This window comes from Prionailurus bengalensis, chromosome C1 (genome assembly GCF_016509475.1).
Source record: "Prionailurus bengalensis isolate Pbe53 chromosome C1, Fcat_Pben_1.1_paternal_pri, whole genome shotgun sequence".
Taxonomy (NCBI): domain Eukaryota; kingdom Metazoa; phylum Chordata; class Mammalia; order Carnivora; family Felidae; genus Prionailurus; species Prionailurus bengalensis.
Window position 1 is genome coordinate 203,754,023 of NC_057345.1, and position 16,326 is coordinate 203,770,348.

Sequence of the window (16,326 nt, forward strand, 5' to 3'; positions counted from 1 at the left end):
CAACTTTGAAATATGCAATACGATATTGTTATTGTAGTCATTGCACGTTGCAGTCCCAGTACTTATAATTGGAGGTTTGTACCTTTTGACCACCTTCACCTATTTAACCCACCCCCAATTTTTTACTGAAAAAAATTCAGTGGAATTAATAAACCTGTAACTGGATAGACTGGGAGAAAAAGAGAAAACACAAATTATAAGTACCAGGAATGAAAGGGTGTATGTTACAACAGACCATAGACACTAAAAGAATAATGAGAGAATACTGCTAATAACTCTGTGCCCATAAATTTGATAACTTAGGTGAAATGGCCAAATTTTATGAAACTTTTCCAGAATATAGAAGGCTTCTAAATTCTTAGTAAGGCCAGCATTACTCTGATAATAAACCAGAAAAAAAACATTGTAAGAAAACTTTAGGCCAGTAGCCCTCAAGAACAAAGATGAAGAAATTCTCAACAAAATGTTACTAACAAAGCAAGTCCAACAATATATAAATAGGATCATCATGACCAAGTGGATTTATCCCAGGAGTGCATGATGGTTTAACTTTCAAAAATCAGTCAATATAGGGGTGCTTGGCTGGCTCAGTTGGTAGAGCATGCAACTCTTGGTCTCAGGGTTGTGAGTTCAAGTCCCACATTGGGTGTAGAGATCACTTAAAAAGAGAATCTTAGGGACACCTGGGTGGCTCGGTTGAGCATCAGAGTCTTGATTTCAGCTTAGGTCATATCCCAGGGTAGTGGGGTTGAGCCCCACATGGGGCTCCGCACTAAGCTTGGGGTCTGCTTGGGATTCTCTCTCTCTCTCCCCCTCTGCCCCCTCCCCTGCTCACATGTGCTGTTGCTTTTTCTCTCATAAATAAATAAACAAATCTTTTTTAAAGAACAGTCGATATAATTGACCATATCAACAGACTAAAGAAGAAATATTGGTTGTTTCTTTCATTAAAAAAAAAAAAAATAGAGGACAGAATTCAGCCTCCCTTTATGATAAAAACGCCAGCAAAGTAGAAATGGAGAGAACTTTCTCAACCTGATAAAGTTAAAAAAAAGAATCCTACAATTAAGATCATAGTTAATATGAAAAACCAGGCATTGTCCCCTAAGATTGAGAACAAGGCAAGGATGTTTATTCTCACCACTCCTATTCAGTATCATTCTGGATCCTACCTGGTGCAATAAGGCAAGAGAAAAGAATAAAGGGCATACAAATTAGAAAGAAAAAAGTAAGACTGTTTATTCACAGATAACAAGGTTAACTACATAGAAAAATCTTGAAGAACCTACCCAAACAAAGCTATTAGAACTAGTGAATTTAGCAAGGTTGCAGGATATGAGGTCAGTATTCGAAAATGAATCATTTTATGTGGTAGAAATGGTCAAATTGAAATTTTAAAAACCTACCATTTATAATAGCACCAAAACATGAAAAATTTGGGTGTAAGTCTTACAAAATGTGCAAGATCTGTAGGTAAAAAACTACAAAACAATGATGAAATCAAAGAAGTCCTAAATAAATGCAGAGATATACCATGTTCATTGATAGGTATATAAATGATTCAATGTTGTTGAGGTGTGAGTTCTCCCCAAACTGATGTATGTCGACTTAGAGCAATTACAACAAAATCCCAGCAGGATTTTTTTTTTAATATAGAAACGACAATGGCACAAAAACAGACACATAGACCAATGGAATAGAATAGAAACCCCAGAACTAGACCCACAAACGTATGGCCAACTCATCTTTGACAAAGCAGGAAAGAACATCCAATGGAAAAAAGACAGCCTCTTTAACAAATGGTGCTGGGAGAACTGGACAGCAACATGCAGAAGGTTGAAACTAGACCACTTTCTCACACCATTCACAAAAATAAACTCAAAATGGATAAAGGACCTAAATGTGAGACAGGAAACCATCAAAACCTTAGAGGAGAAAGCAGGAAAAGACCTCTCTGACCTCAGCCGTAGCAATCTCTTACTCGACACATCCCCAAAGGCAAGGGAATTAAAAGCAAAAGTGAATTACTGGGACCTTATGAAGATAAAAAGCTTCTGCACAGCAAAGGAAACAACCAACAAAACTAAAAGGCAACCAACGGAATGGGAAAAGATATTCGCAAATGACATATCAGACAAAGGGCTAGTATCCAAAATCTATAAAGAGCTCACCAAACTCCACACCCGAAAAACAAATAACCCAGTGAAGAAATGGGCAGAAAACATGAATAGACACTTCTCTAAAGAAGACATCCGGATGGCCAACAGGCACATGAAAAGATGTTCAGCGTCGCTCCTTATCAGGGAAATACAAATCAAAACCACACTCAGGTATCACCTCACGCCAGTCAGAGTGGCCAAAATGAACAAATCAGGAGACTATAGATGCTGGAGAGGATGTGGAGAAACGGGAACCCTCTTGCACTGTTGGTGGCAATGCAAATTGGTGCAGCCGCTCTGGAAAGCAGTGTGGAGGTTCCTCAGAAAATTAAAAATAGACCTACCCTATGACCCAGCAAAGCACTGCTAGGAATTTATCCAAGGGATACAGGAGTACTGATGCATAGGGCCACTTGTACCCCAATGTTCATAGCAGCACTCTCAACAATAGCCAAATTATGGAAAGAGCCTAAATGTCCATCAACTGAAGAATGGATAAAGAAATTGTGGTTTATATACACAATGGAATATTACGTGGCAATGAGAAAAAATGAAATATGGCCTTTTGTAGCAACGTGGATGGAACTGGAGAGTGTGATGCTAAGTGAAATAAGCCATACAGAGAAAGACAGATACCATATGGTTTCACTCTTATGTGGATCCTGAGAAACTTAACAGGAACCCATGGGGGAGGGGAAGGGAAAAAAAAAAAAAGAGGTTAGAATGGGAGAGAGCCAAAGCATAAGAGACTGTTAAAAACTGAGAACAAACTGAGGGTTGATGGGGGGTGGGAGGGAGGGGAGGGTGGGTGATGGGTATTGAGGAGGGCACCTTTTGGGATGAGCACTGGGTGTTGTATGGAAACCAATTTGTCAATAAATTTCAGAAAAAAAAAATAAAGAAAATAATGCTTTCAAATGTAAAATAAAATAAAATAAAATATATATTTGAAAAAAAAATATATAGAAACGACAAGCTGTTTCTGAAATTTATATGGAAAGGCAAATGAGCTAGAATATGCAGATTTTAAAAAGAAGGACAAAGTTGGAAGGCCTGCACTACCTGATTTCAAGATCTACTGGAAAACTGTGGTTGTAAAGACAGTGTGGTATTGGAGAAAAACTAGGCTTGTAAATCAATGGAGCAAAATGGGGAGTCTAGAAATTGACCCATGCAGATATGGTTAATTGATTTTTGCAAAGGTGCAAAGATAATTTCATGAACAAAGGATAATAGTCTTTTCAATAAATGGTGGTAGGACAATTAAGATATCCATATGTAAAACCATGAAGCACAATCTATACCTTGTACTCTATGTAAAAATTAATTCAGAATGGATTTTAAACCTACGTGTAAAGTGAAAATTAAATAGCAATTTGATATCTGCTATAGGCCACATTAGTAAATTCTTCTATGTGCTGTTTGGTATGGGGTTTAGAGATTGTAGCATTTGTAGATTGCCAGTTCTTATTTTAAGTAAATGATATTCCTTTCTAATCGAAAGTGATTAAGTTATTATAGATCTAATTAACTGAGGCCTTTCATACAAAAACTGGTTGATGCATTGGACAGCTCAGGGACCAGTCATTTGTTTAATGAGGCTCTGCTTCCCTATGTACAGAATAGAGAAGATATCCCTGAACTGTGTCTGTTACCTGGTCCGTGGTGTCAGTTTAGAACTCAACAGAATTTAATTGGGATGAATTTCAAAAATCATTTGTTCCGACTCTTTTTTTTATAGATAAAGAAACAGAGACCTATAAAGAGAGGGTAACTCTACCAAACTTTGGTAAACAAGTTGCGGGACTAGGATTAAAGTTCAGGTGTGTGTGTGTTTCTGGTTTGGGTACACCCTTCCATGATTGTGCTCTTTGGGGAAAGAGTAACAATTAAGTAACCAAGAAGTAATGTTTGTTTATGTCCAATGTGAAATAGGATTCAAATTGACACCATTTCTTTGCTACCTGGGGATATCCTTTAGTACTGATACAGAACTCTTCTCTCCTCCCTAAAATAAATAGAAAGTAGATGGTGATGTCATTGTGTAGCCAAGAATGATAGAAAAATGATTTAGATGGCTGAACTGCTGCTCACTATGTGATGGACCAAACCTGGTACCTGATCTTTCAGATGCTGACTGGTAACAGTCAACCTCTGCTTTCTCTTCCCCCACCCCCTTTTTTTTTTTTTTTTTTTTGTTTAAACATCAGTATGAATCTGATTCTCTGACGTGAATGAACCACAATGTATCTTCTCTCTGTTATTTAAGTTCCACAACTAGTTGAATGAACACTCATTCCAAAGTTAATTTTAATTAAAAACATTCACTCTGAAATAATTTTGTCCATATTTTCTTTAGGGGCCCTAGTGAAAACAGATGAGCAGGAAGTAATCAACTTTTTATTGACAACAGAAATCATCCCTTTGTGTTTGCGCATTATGGAATCTGGAAGTGAACTTTCTAAAACGGTATGTGCTTTTCAACTTAGATTTTATATTTTGTTGGCTCTTGGACTACTTTATGGTTCTGGGATCATTTTCTGCCTCCCTTCAGGCTTTTTGAAACTTATATGAATATATTTTCTCTCTTGGATAAAAATTGTTATAAAATGATCATTTAAAAATCCAGACCTGGGGCACCTGGGTGGCTCAGCCAATTGAGCATCAGACTCTTGATTTCAGCTCAGGTCATGATCCCAGAGTCATGGGATCAAGCTCCCAAGTTGGGCTCCATGCTCAGCGTAGAGCCTGTTTAGGATTCTCTCTCTCTTTCTCTCTTTCTCTCTTTCTGTCTCCCTCTCTCCCTCTCTCCCTCTCTCCCTCTGCCCCTCTCCCCAACTTGCTCTCTTGTGTGCGTGCACTCTCTCAAAAAAAAAAAAAACCAACAAAACAAACAAAAAAACCCATATACATATACGTATATATGTATATATATAAAAAAACCCATATACATATACGTGTGTATATATATATATATATATATATATATATATACACGTATATGTATATGGGTTTTTTTGACGTATATGTATGTATTTTTTTTTTTTATCAAGCCCTTCAGAAGAATATAAAGTTAAACACTAAATTTTTCAGTTTTCTCTGAACCCACTTCTCACCACAAATGTATATAATTCCAGGGGCACCTGGGTGGCTCGGTCAATTAAGCATTCGGCTTCAGTTCAGGTCATGATCTTGTGGCTCATGAGTGAGCTGTGCTCGGAGCCTGGAACCCGCTTCGGATTCTGTGTCTCCATCTCTCTCTGCCCCTCCCCACCCCTCAAAAATAAATAAACATAAAAAAAAATTTTTTTAATGTATATTCCAGACATTTTTTTACGCATACTCAAGTGTATATATGCCTTGGGCTTTTGCTTACTTTGCACTTTAACTATGAATGACAGCCCCCGATTGGGTATAAAATTTTTATCTCTCCCTATCAGAAGTATGTTGCCATAGCCCTGTTGTCTTCTGATATTGAACGTACAGTGAAATCGTGGGCCAGCAGTGTAAGTTAATCCTTTTGTTGGTGAACTTGCCTTTTCTGTGTGGATGTCTATAAGCTTCTTTTATTATTTTTAGCTTCATTTGATGATTTTGTATCAATTTTTTTTCTGGAAGAACATACTCCTCGTGTTTCTTGTTTTTATATAGTTTTCTCCTTAAGTTGTTCTAGTCTTTTCCCTCAGCAATATCATTTATGCCTTTCACATCTATTCTTCTTTCCCTTTAATAATGTACTACTTTTTTTTTTTTTTAATTTTTTTTTAACGTTTATTTATTTTTGAGACAGAGAGAGACAGAGCATGAACGGGGGAGGGTCAGAGAGAGGGAGACACAGAATCCGAAACAGGCTCCAGGCTCTGAGCTGTCAGCACAGAGCCCGACGTGGGGCTTGAACTCACAGACCGCGAGATCATGACCTGAGCCGAAGTCGGCCGCTTAACCAACTGAGCCACCCAGGCACCCCAATAATGTACTACTTTTTAAATTTCATGTCATGTGATTTTTCTCAAGGCTACTTGTCCATGTTGCTATTTTTAGCAACATCAAACCTCAGCTCCTAAAGTATGCTTAGTCCCATCGAATTAATTTAATTCAATGAATATTTTATTGCTGGGTTGGATGCAAGCAGATGTAATGGTTTTAAATTTTTTTTATTTTAAACATGCAACACAGGGGCGCTTGGCTGGCTCAGTTGGAAGAGCATGCAGCTCTTGATCTCAGGGTCATGGGTTTGAACCCCACATTGTGGGTAGAGATTACTTTAAAAAATAAGTAAATAGGACGCCTGCATGGCTCAGTCATTAAACATCTGATTTAGGCTCATGTCATGGTCTCAACAATTGTGAGTTTGAGCCCCGAGTCAGGCTCTGTGCTGAAGGCATGGAGCCTACTTGGGATTCTCTCTCTCCCTCTCTTTCTGCCTTCCCCTTTTGTGTGCACTCTCTTTCTCGCTCTCTCTCAAAATAAACTTTTTTTAAGAAGTAGTAGGAAAAGTTTTACTTACCTCATTTAGAAGAGATAAGGCACAGCTAAATTTCTGAATTCCTCTTGGCCCATGGAAAAAAGAAAACTAGGTTTTCAAACTAGGTTTGGATCTCAACTCTACAACTTAGTGGCTTTGTCACTTGGGACCTTAACCTGACAAGTTATTGATTAGCAGTTATGCCTGGCACATAGTACATGTTAAATAACTGGAAAAGTATCTGCATTTTTTAAAATTTGTTTATTTTGAGAGAGAGAGGGTGTACGTGAGCAGGGGAGGGGCAGAGAGAGGGAGAGAGAGGATCCTAAGCAGGCTCTGCACTGCCAGTGCAGAGCCCGATACAGGGCTCAAACTCACAAATTGTGAGATCATGACCTTGGCCCAAACCAAGAGTTCAGATACTTAACTGACTGAGCCACTCAGGTGCCCCCATATATCTATATTTTTAAGAAATTGTTAGTTACCCAGACCTGCCCTTTTATATAAAATGTGAATAACAGTAGGACCTACCTCACAGGTTTATTGTGAAAATAAGACGAGGCACTTTATGCCTATAGGAAAAACTCTGGCACATAGTATTCAATATGGTAATGTTTATTATGAATCTTTTTTAACCATGCCTATCTTGGGGAGTAAGTTGTACATAATGTCAGGGTCTCTGCTTAATTTTCTGATTCACAATTATTCCCAGGAGATGAATCAACATTTGGAAGACAAATCTGAGCAACGTTTTAGACTCTTTAATTTTGTTTTACTCCAGGTTGCCACATTCATCCTCCAGAAGATCCTTTTAGATGACACAGGTTTGGCATATATATGTCAGACATATGAGCGTTTCTCCCATGTTGCCATGATTTTGGTGAGTTCTTTCATCTATCTCTATCCCCCTTACGGTTACTTCTGATTACACAGCTTAGTCCCTTTTGCAGTTGACACTGAACAGCATCCTGGAACCTTATATAATGATTCTTGAAATATCTGATCTCTGATGTCAACTAGAATTATTTTGTATTTTGTGTGTTTTTTCCTACCCCACACCATTTTGGGGGAAAATAGGGTAAGATGGTCCTGCAGCTATCCAAAGAGCCTTCTGCCCGTCTGCTGAAGCATGTAGTGAGATGTTACCTTCGACTCTCAGATAATCCCAGGTAACTAAACATTTATAGGATTTATGGGACTTTGGGGAAATACTCTGGTGAATGGTTGCCCTGTCTCATGGCATAGCTCTTAATATCTTTAGGGTAGGCAAGGGATATAACTTTAAGTCAGACAGAACTTAATTAAATCCTTTTCAAATCTGAAGTGCTGAATTTAAAAATCCATCAGAGGGGGTGCTTGGGTGACTAAGTCAGTTAAGCGTCTGATTCTTGGTTTCAGCTCAGGTCATGATCTCACGGTTCATGAGTTTGAGCCCCACGTCAGGCTCACCACTGACTGTGCAGAGCCTGCTTGGGATTGGGATTCATTCTCTCTCTCTCTCTCTCTCTCTCTCTGCCCCTCCCCCCATCTCTCTCTCTCTCTTTCTCTCTCTCTGTCTCTCTCTCTCTGTCTCTCTGTCTCATAAAAATAAATAAACTTTGAAATAAAATAGGGGCACCTGGGTGGCTCAATCGGTTAAACGTCCAACTCTTGATCTCAGCTCAGGTCATGATCTCACAGTTCATGAGTTCAAGCTTCACATCAGGCTCTACGCTGATGGTGGGGAGCCTGCTTGAGATTCTGTCTCTCCTCTCTGCCTCTCACCTGCTTGTATGCTCGCTCACTCTCAGAATAAATAAATAAAAACTTAAAAATTCATCAGAGTTTTTGGGGTGCTTGGCTGGCTCAGTTGGTAAAGCATGCCACTCTTGATCTCAGGGTCATGAGTTCAAGCCCCACGTTGGGCGTAGAGCTTACTTTGGGAAAAAAAAAAATCAGTTTTGTCTCCCCACTGTAACTCTGTACCCTCCTCTAAAATTTCAGAGAATCTAGTCAGTTTCCAGCAAACCTTATGATACATTATTCCTGTGGTTTGAGCTTTCTATTGCTGCTTCAGGTGGTCAGAAAGAGAAGTATATTTTCAAAGATCTCTTAAGAAAGGAATGGAGCCCAGAGGACTCTTGAATTACATTTTCAGTTTTCTCTTTGATTCCTGTAAAGTCCTTGAACTAATTATTTTATCTGCCTGTGTTCATAATCTTTCTGTCAGAAATCATACATTGTAGATATGATGCATTTTAGAAATGTTTGACCTTTTGCTTTGTAAATCCATAATTCATGCTGAAAGCCACTTGCTCAGGTTCTGCTAAACCACATAATGGGGCAATTTCTGTGTTCCTAGGAATGGGGATAACTCGATTTAATGTGAATGCAGCCTTCTCCCACTGAGGTTATTCAAGCCCTAGCTATTTCTTCAACCATTTTGTTCTGTTCTTCAGTGGTTCCTGTTCCCATCAGTTTGAAAATATGTTTATTTAAAATTCTACTTGTACAAAGAAACCAGACTGAACAAAAGCCGTAACTTTATTTAAAACAGCTTTATAAATCATTACCGTTTACCTGTTTAAGGTTTTCAGATTTGATTTTTCTCTGATTATCTTTTAAAGAAAATGATACATTTAAAAGTTCATCTGATAATGTTGCCACCATTGTTTTGTTTTTACTTCTCACCTTTTATTAAACCTTTTAACTATGAAGCTGAAGCAGGGGTGCCTGGCTGGCTTGGTCAGTAGAGCATGCAACTCTCGGTCTCAGAGTCCTGCATTCAAGCCCCACATTGGGTGTAGAGCTTACTTTAAAAAAAAAAAAAAAAAAAAAAGGGAAAGAAATAAAGAAACTGAAGCAGTTTTTGGAAAGACACAAGTTTATACTGTTCAGAATTAAAGTTCATTCATTTATCGTAATGAGTCAAGTCATCTCCCCTGTTCATGCACTGACTTTAGAAATGTTTCATTTACCATAACCCATCTATTTCTGTCATGAGCGTATTGACAGTATTTACTGTAATGAATCCGAAAGCAGTTGGAATTCAGGTGAACTCTTGCACCACTTCATTCCATTTTGCTTTGTCATGAAATTCCACATTGAGGCATCATTCTGAAAATACTCACAGACGACAGATCCTGGAGACCTCTGAGCCCATGCCTAATACAAGTTTTAAGGAATTTTAATGGATTAAGATACCTTGACTGAACTGCATATTCCCAGGATTCATTATGTGTGTATCTAAGACAGAACTTCTTCTCTGTCCCCCAAATGTGGGTTTATTTGCTGGTCTCCCCGGTTGGCTTGTTTGTCTCTGATGTAGGGCACGTGAAGCGCTCAGGCAGTGCCTCCCTGACCAGCTGAAGGACACGACCTTCGCCCAGGTGCTAAAAGACGACACCACCACGAAACGCTGGCTTGCACAACTGGTGAAGAACCTGCAAGAAGGCCAGGTCACCGATCCCCGGGGTATCCCCCTGCCCCCTCAGTGATCCTCCCCCGCCCCCTTCCACTGCTCCCCCAAGTTGGGGACAGGAGGGGGAACCTGCGAGGAAAACAGCTCAGGTTTTACCGCCGACCGGGAATAGACAACCTCAACGCTGAACTGCACTGGAGAAGAGGGGCAAGGTGACCCCGCTTGAAGAGTGTGGGCTGCCATCTCAGGCCGCCTCCAGGACCTGGGCTCCCTCCACTCCTCCCAGGAGATGGGCTCCTGACACAGCAGTCTGCCACCACAGCTCCAGGAGGGTGTCCACACCAGCAAATGCTGTGTCTGCAGCATGCCCGAGATGGCCCTTCTCCCCCACCTCCACCAGCCACTGGCGGGGAGGGGAGGCAGGGTGGTGGCAGCAGCACTGTAGGCATGCTGAGCGCCTGGGACCAAGCCAGGTGGCGGTTTTTTATTTTGCCTTCCTGGAAGACTCAAGATGTGTCTCTTCATCCTCTCTCTCAGTATTTGTTTACTTTGGTCTTTTGTTTTTAATGTCAGAGAGAGGTGTGTTTAGTGGACACAAGCTGTAATACTCAGCAAAACTTTGTCAATTGGCACTGTTTACAAGTCTGTTAGCTGCATAAGCTTAATAAAAAGTTGGTCTGGGCATTACATCCCCTCTAGCAGGCCAATAGCTGCATGAACTGTGGGGAGGAATGGGAAGCAGGGGATAGAGAAAGCCAAAGGACAACAGGACCCCACCTCCTCTTTCCGTTCCCTTTCTGTTCTTCCGCCCCCAGTTCCGGATGCCACAAGGACCCTAACCTTGTTTCTGGCTCCAGCTGCTAGCTTTTCCAAATCTCAGTGCTTTTCTCTTTTTTACATCCCTCGTATTAAAACTTTAACAGACGTCTTAATTCATCAGGCTGTCCTGGGAGGGTATTGTACTGGGGGAGGAGAGACAGCAGTGGACCTCACCTTGAATTCCAGTCCTTGGAGAGATTTTCTGGGTGACTTAAAGGGGAGGTGCCTGGGATCAAGATGATAGGCTACTCAATCCCGTTCTTTGCTTTAGTATGAGTTCCTGTAGCTCCATCTGTCTTCATAATTGTACTTGAAGTGGTATTAGCTGAATGAACTCATGTTATTCAGATTTAAGATGGAGGACTGGACTCTGCTTCTTCACTTAAGTCTCCTTTTTTTTTTTTTGGACACATTCCCTATTGGTCTATGGGAATTACAGGGTTGACACTAAAATATTTCCAGCTTGTTCATATTATGTCAGAGAGTCCCCCTTCTATCTTTGGAGCTCTAGATAACTCTTCACACTCCATTGGCTTGAATCTAACGTGGTGTAAACTGTCTTGCTTTCCTCTCGTCCTTCCCCCTGCCAACACCTGCTTGCTCTCTCTCATCCCCATCTCCAATCACAGATGGGATTACTAGTCAAGTCTAGAGAGAGACAAAGTATTTTCTGTCCACATCTTACACAAATGAAGGTGCCTCCAAACAAGTTGGGCCAGGAGGCGGGGGGGGCTGTCTGCAAGCGGCAAGCTCAGAGAAACCTTCGCAGAGACAGTTTTGCCAACATGAGGGCTCTTTCAAGCCGACTTTCACCAAGAGAGCCGGCCTTGTTAGTTGGCTTCTGTCTCTTTAGAACCAAGAAAGTAGTAATTGAGTAGCCTAGATGTAGAAAGGGTAGAATAAGCACTTATTCCCCTGCCTTCCAAAAATGAAGAAGAGAATCAGGTCAGCTCTCAGTCTCAAGCCTGAAGAGAAGAGGTCTTGGAGAAAGCAGAGAACAACATGGACCAGATAGACGTCTGGACCTCCTTCAGCCCTTAGTTTGTGATCTGGAGAGTCCAGCTAAGATACCCTTATTTTTGCCAACTGCCTTCCTGCTGAGCCAAAGTTTCTCATTCCCCCTCCACTGAGGAAGCAGCTGAGGCCCAGGGCCTTGCTCCCTGGGAGATTCTCTTCTCTCTCCATCTTTTGGTGCGTTGGCCATGTTACTGTGCCAACAGTGTCTTAATTCCTGTTCCATCTATTCTCAGCTGGTCTTGGACCGCACACAGGAGTTGGGGGAGGGGTGGAAATGGGTATTATTCCTTGTAGTTGATCCTGATGCCTTATGTGTATAAAGAGACCCCTCCGTTTTTTGTTTTCCATCCCTCTCACACCCTAACAGGATTGAAATAAAACCTGTTTCTGATTTTATAAAGATAATTTTTCCTTTAAACTGGAGACTTGATTTTGTCAATATCTAGATATCTAGGCACTCTGGTCACATGATCCTTGTCACCCCTGCCCCTACCACCCTACCATCTGTTCATCTACACAAACACACTGTGGTGCCAAGAGAGCATTGATGGTTCCTTTGTGGATAGGTCCCTTGGGAAAAGTCCTGCAGATGTATCAAAGCTGTTCAGAGGCTGGGGTGTTGCCTTTTATCTGGTAAAATATCTTCCTGAAATAGAACCTCACTCCTGCCTGTAGTGGCCAAAACTTAATATGGGAGAGACTTCTATAAGTAAAGGGGTAGTGCTTGAAACATTTTATCACAGACTTTGATATTCATTTCCTTCTGAGGCTCAAGACTTAGCATGCATCTCCTTAGTTTCCATGCCTGTTTCTGGCTCTCAGCGAGACGGAGCCAGCCTCTGCTTCCAGCTTTTTTCCAAAGCACTGGGGGACCTGTGACTGAGTGGTGGAACAGGGCAAGGAGACGCACTGGCTGCCTTGAGAGCACTCTTTCCTTACTGTCTGCATAGCATTCCCCTGCTCACTACCCCTGCTGCTCAAAGGCTGAGAGGCAGAGCAGATAAAGTTCTTGCTGTCAAAAGTCCAAGTAAAACATTTGGAATAGGAAAGAATAGAATGAAATGAGATTCCTGAATGCTGTGGAATTTTTAAACTATTTTAATACATTTATTTCAAAGCTGATCTAACAGCTAAGTTGAACAACAACATTAACAAACCTAATGACATATAGAACACTGCACTCTAAACCGACATTATACATACTCTCTTCAACTACACTGGAAGCATTTACCAAAACTGGTCATAGCAGACCATCAAGCCTCAAAGTTTTTCAAGAAAAAATTAATGTTCTCTGAACACAGTGGAATTAAGTTAGGAAAAAGAAAACTGGAAAGTTCCTAACTTTAAAAAGCAAGCAGTACAGTTCTAAATGGCACAAAAGAAATTACAAATGTAATTAGAAAAAAAAAAAAGCCATATCAAAACCTGTGACATGCAGGTAAAGTAATACTTAAATAAATACTACTTTAGATTCACATGTTCCAAAAGAAAGGATGAAGTAAGTGATCTAAATTTTATGTCAAACTGGGAAAGGATAGCAAATTCAAAAAACAGTAAGATACAAAGAGCAAAAGTCAATGAAATAGAAAACGTGCAATAAAGAAAATGAAGTGGGAAGTCATTCCCTTGAAAACGTCAGTGTAATTGATAAACCCTTAATAGACCTTAGATTGGGGGGGAAAAATGTTAGAAAAAGTCAGGGTGGGGGGAGCACCAGGGTGGCTCAAATGTCTGACTTGATTTTGGCTCAGGTCATGATCTTGTGGTCATGAGATCAAGTCCCCAGTCAGGCTCTGCACTGAGCAAGTGGAGCCTGCTTGGGATTCTTCCTCTCCATCCCTCCCTAACTCGTGTACACACGCTCTCTCAAAGTAAACATTTAAAAAAAAAAAAAACTTACAAATTACATTTTGGCTTTTAAGAAAGGAAAAAGGACCACTCCGATCTATACTCACGAATCTTCCATAAAGTTCCAGAGACTATAGAATAAGGGAACAGGTTCCCATTCACTTTTGAAGCCACCAAAATCTATCAAGGATATCACAAAGGAAAACCAGGGACTGAACTCTACTATGAATGTAGAAGGAAAATTCCTAGGAAAAAATAGGTCTAGCTATATATATATATATATATATATATATATATATACACACACACATACATATATACATATATATATACACATACATATATACATATATATATACACATGCATATATACATATATATATATATATATACATACAAATGATAGTGCACCATACCTAATCTGGGTTTACTATAGAAGACTGACTTAACACTTGAAAACTAAATGCAGTTCACATAATCAACAACTGTATAAGGAGAAAACCCACACAATTGTCTAGACAGATGAACAAAAGAATACTATGAAATTCAATACCTATTCATGGTTAAAATAACAAACTGAAAACCAGTAATAGAAGGGCACATCCTTAACTTAATAAAAGGTATCAACAAAAATCCTGCAGTAAACTACTCAATGAAAAAAATACTGAAGTCCTCCTCCCTGACATGATTGAGACAAAGATACCTACTCTCACGCCTCCCAAGCCTGTGTGCTAAGCCAAGAAAATAAAAGGATAGGAAAGTGGAAAAAATCTGCTGACAGCACAACTGTATACATTGATAACCCAAAAGAATCTCCAAACTCAGAATTGAATGGATTTAGCAAGGTCCTAGAATACAAAGTCAATATGCAAAAATAAAAATAAATCAATTACATATTTCTAAATATAAGAAAAAAGTGGAATTTCAAAAATATAATAGGGGTGTCTGGCTGGCTCAATCAGAAGAGCATGTGACTTTTTAAGTTTATTAATTTTTGAGTAATCTCTACACCCAACATGCGGCTTACACTTTTGGGGCTTGCCCCAAATGAATAAACATTTAAGAAAATTTTTTTAAAAAGGGCACCTCAGTGAATCAGTCAATTAAATGTCCAAGTTTGGCTCAGGTCATGGAGACACCATTTGTATTTTTTATTCTAACTTCCCTCATTTTGTCCTCTGGTTCATTTTATACCTCCTTGTTCCCCTTCCCCTTGGTTTTTCGTTTTTAGTGTCAGAATAGAGGAATGGCTATATATCCTCCAGCTTTTGACATTATGTATCCTGGCTTTTAATTAAGTGGTCTCATATTGATGATTTTTAAAGCGGAATTTAATATTTTGAGAAGCATTTTTGGCCACGAAGAAGATGGGCTTCATTTCAGAAGTTTTAGTTAGGCTGGAAGGACTGGGGAACTGACTCTAGTCCTGAGAAGCAAGATGTTTAGGGCATCTCCCCTGTGTATCAGAAGGGTCTAGATTTGTCTGTGTGGCAGCAGGAGAGGACAGTGTTTACGTCTCCCTCTTTGCCAGCTGCCCCTTCATTTCAATTTAGGGCTTCTGGGCCTTTCCTGGGCATGATTCCCAGAAAATCCCTCTGCTGCTGCTGCCCTGATCAAGTTTCTGGATCTGTTAATAATAGACAACAGGGGGGGAAGGGCCAGGATCATTATGGAAATAGGAAAGATCAAACCACAGGGACAGTTCCTGTACCAGGGCCCCGTCTGTCTGCTCCCTCCCTGGGTCTATATAGAGCATCCTGTAGCGGGCATGTCTTCTAAGCCACTGTTTGGAGCATTCTAACCTTGTGAAGGTCTCCCATGTGCCTGCCCCAAAAATGAGAACACATGATCTGGGGAACATTAGCATGAAAAAAAAAAATCTGAGATCTGAACTCTCCCAGAAAATACAGGAGGAATGATAATACCCCTGACCAAACCCCCAGAAGGGAAGAAATTGGGCAGCAACTAGGTAAGGCAAATAGAAACAGGCAAACCATATATAACCCAGGAGTGTAGAAGTGAGGAATGTGAGGCAGAAGTGTGGAAAACTAAGGATGTGATGATGTTAGGGGAGTAAAAATGGGGGAGGAAGATAAGCACATGAGACAGGTGCTCTATTAAGTAAAACCTGAAGCCTGCACCATTTAATTTGTGGTGCTCTCTTAATCTGTTTCCCTTAAATGGCCTCCCTCTTCAGCCTTCCTAGCCTTTATACTCTTCCTTTATCAAAACCTGCTCTCAGGGGTGCCAGGCTAGCTCAGTTGGAAGAGCATGTGACTCTTGATCTCAGGGCCCTGAGTTCAAGCCCCACGTTGGATGTAGAAATTACATAAACAAACTTTCAAAATCAAAAACAAAAAACCTGCTCGCTGGAGAATATGGAAACAGCTTATAAATTGTGGAAAAACAATAAAATGTCAGAAATTAACACCTGCCCAAACTGGAAACCCTGTTATTGTAACAGATATAGAAAACTACATAAAGAAAACGTATAGTTAGGGGTGCCTGGCTGGCTCAGTCAGTAGAGCATGTGACTCTTGATCTCAGGGTTGTAAGTTCGAGCCTCACATTGGGTGCCGAGGTTGCTTTAAAAAAATAAAATTACTGGGGGGCCTGGG

General features: G+C 40.2%; 1 protein-coding gene across 3 annotated transcripts in view; it reads left to right on the forward strand.

Moving 5' to 3' along the window:
* The window catches only part of CNOT9 (CCR4-NOT transcription complex subunit 9), a 32,023-nt gene extending 19,745 nt beyond the window's left edge, over positions 1 to 12,278 (forward strand). For 2 of the 3 annotated variants that reach the window (XM_043577824.1, XM_043577822.1), the window contains exons 5-8: positions 4,519 to 4,628; positions 7,406 to 7,504; positions 7,702 to 7,793; positions 9,932 to 12,278. In XM_043577824.1, coding sequence (XP_043433759.1) covers positions 4,519 to 4,628; positions 7,406 to 7,504; positions 7,702 to 7,793; positions 9,932 to 10,100 — 470 coding nt within the window. In that variant the 3' untranslated portion in view covers positions 10,101 to 12,278. Of the gene's footprint in view, positions 1 to 4,518; positions 4,629 to 7,405; positions 7,505 to 7,701; positions 7,794 to 8,965 lie in introns of all 3 variants that reach the window. The other variant, XM_043577823.1, reaches the window with a different exon arrangement.
* The last annotated feature ends 4,048 nt before the right edge of the window (positions 12,279 to 16,326 follow it).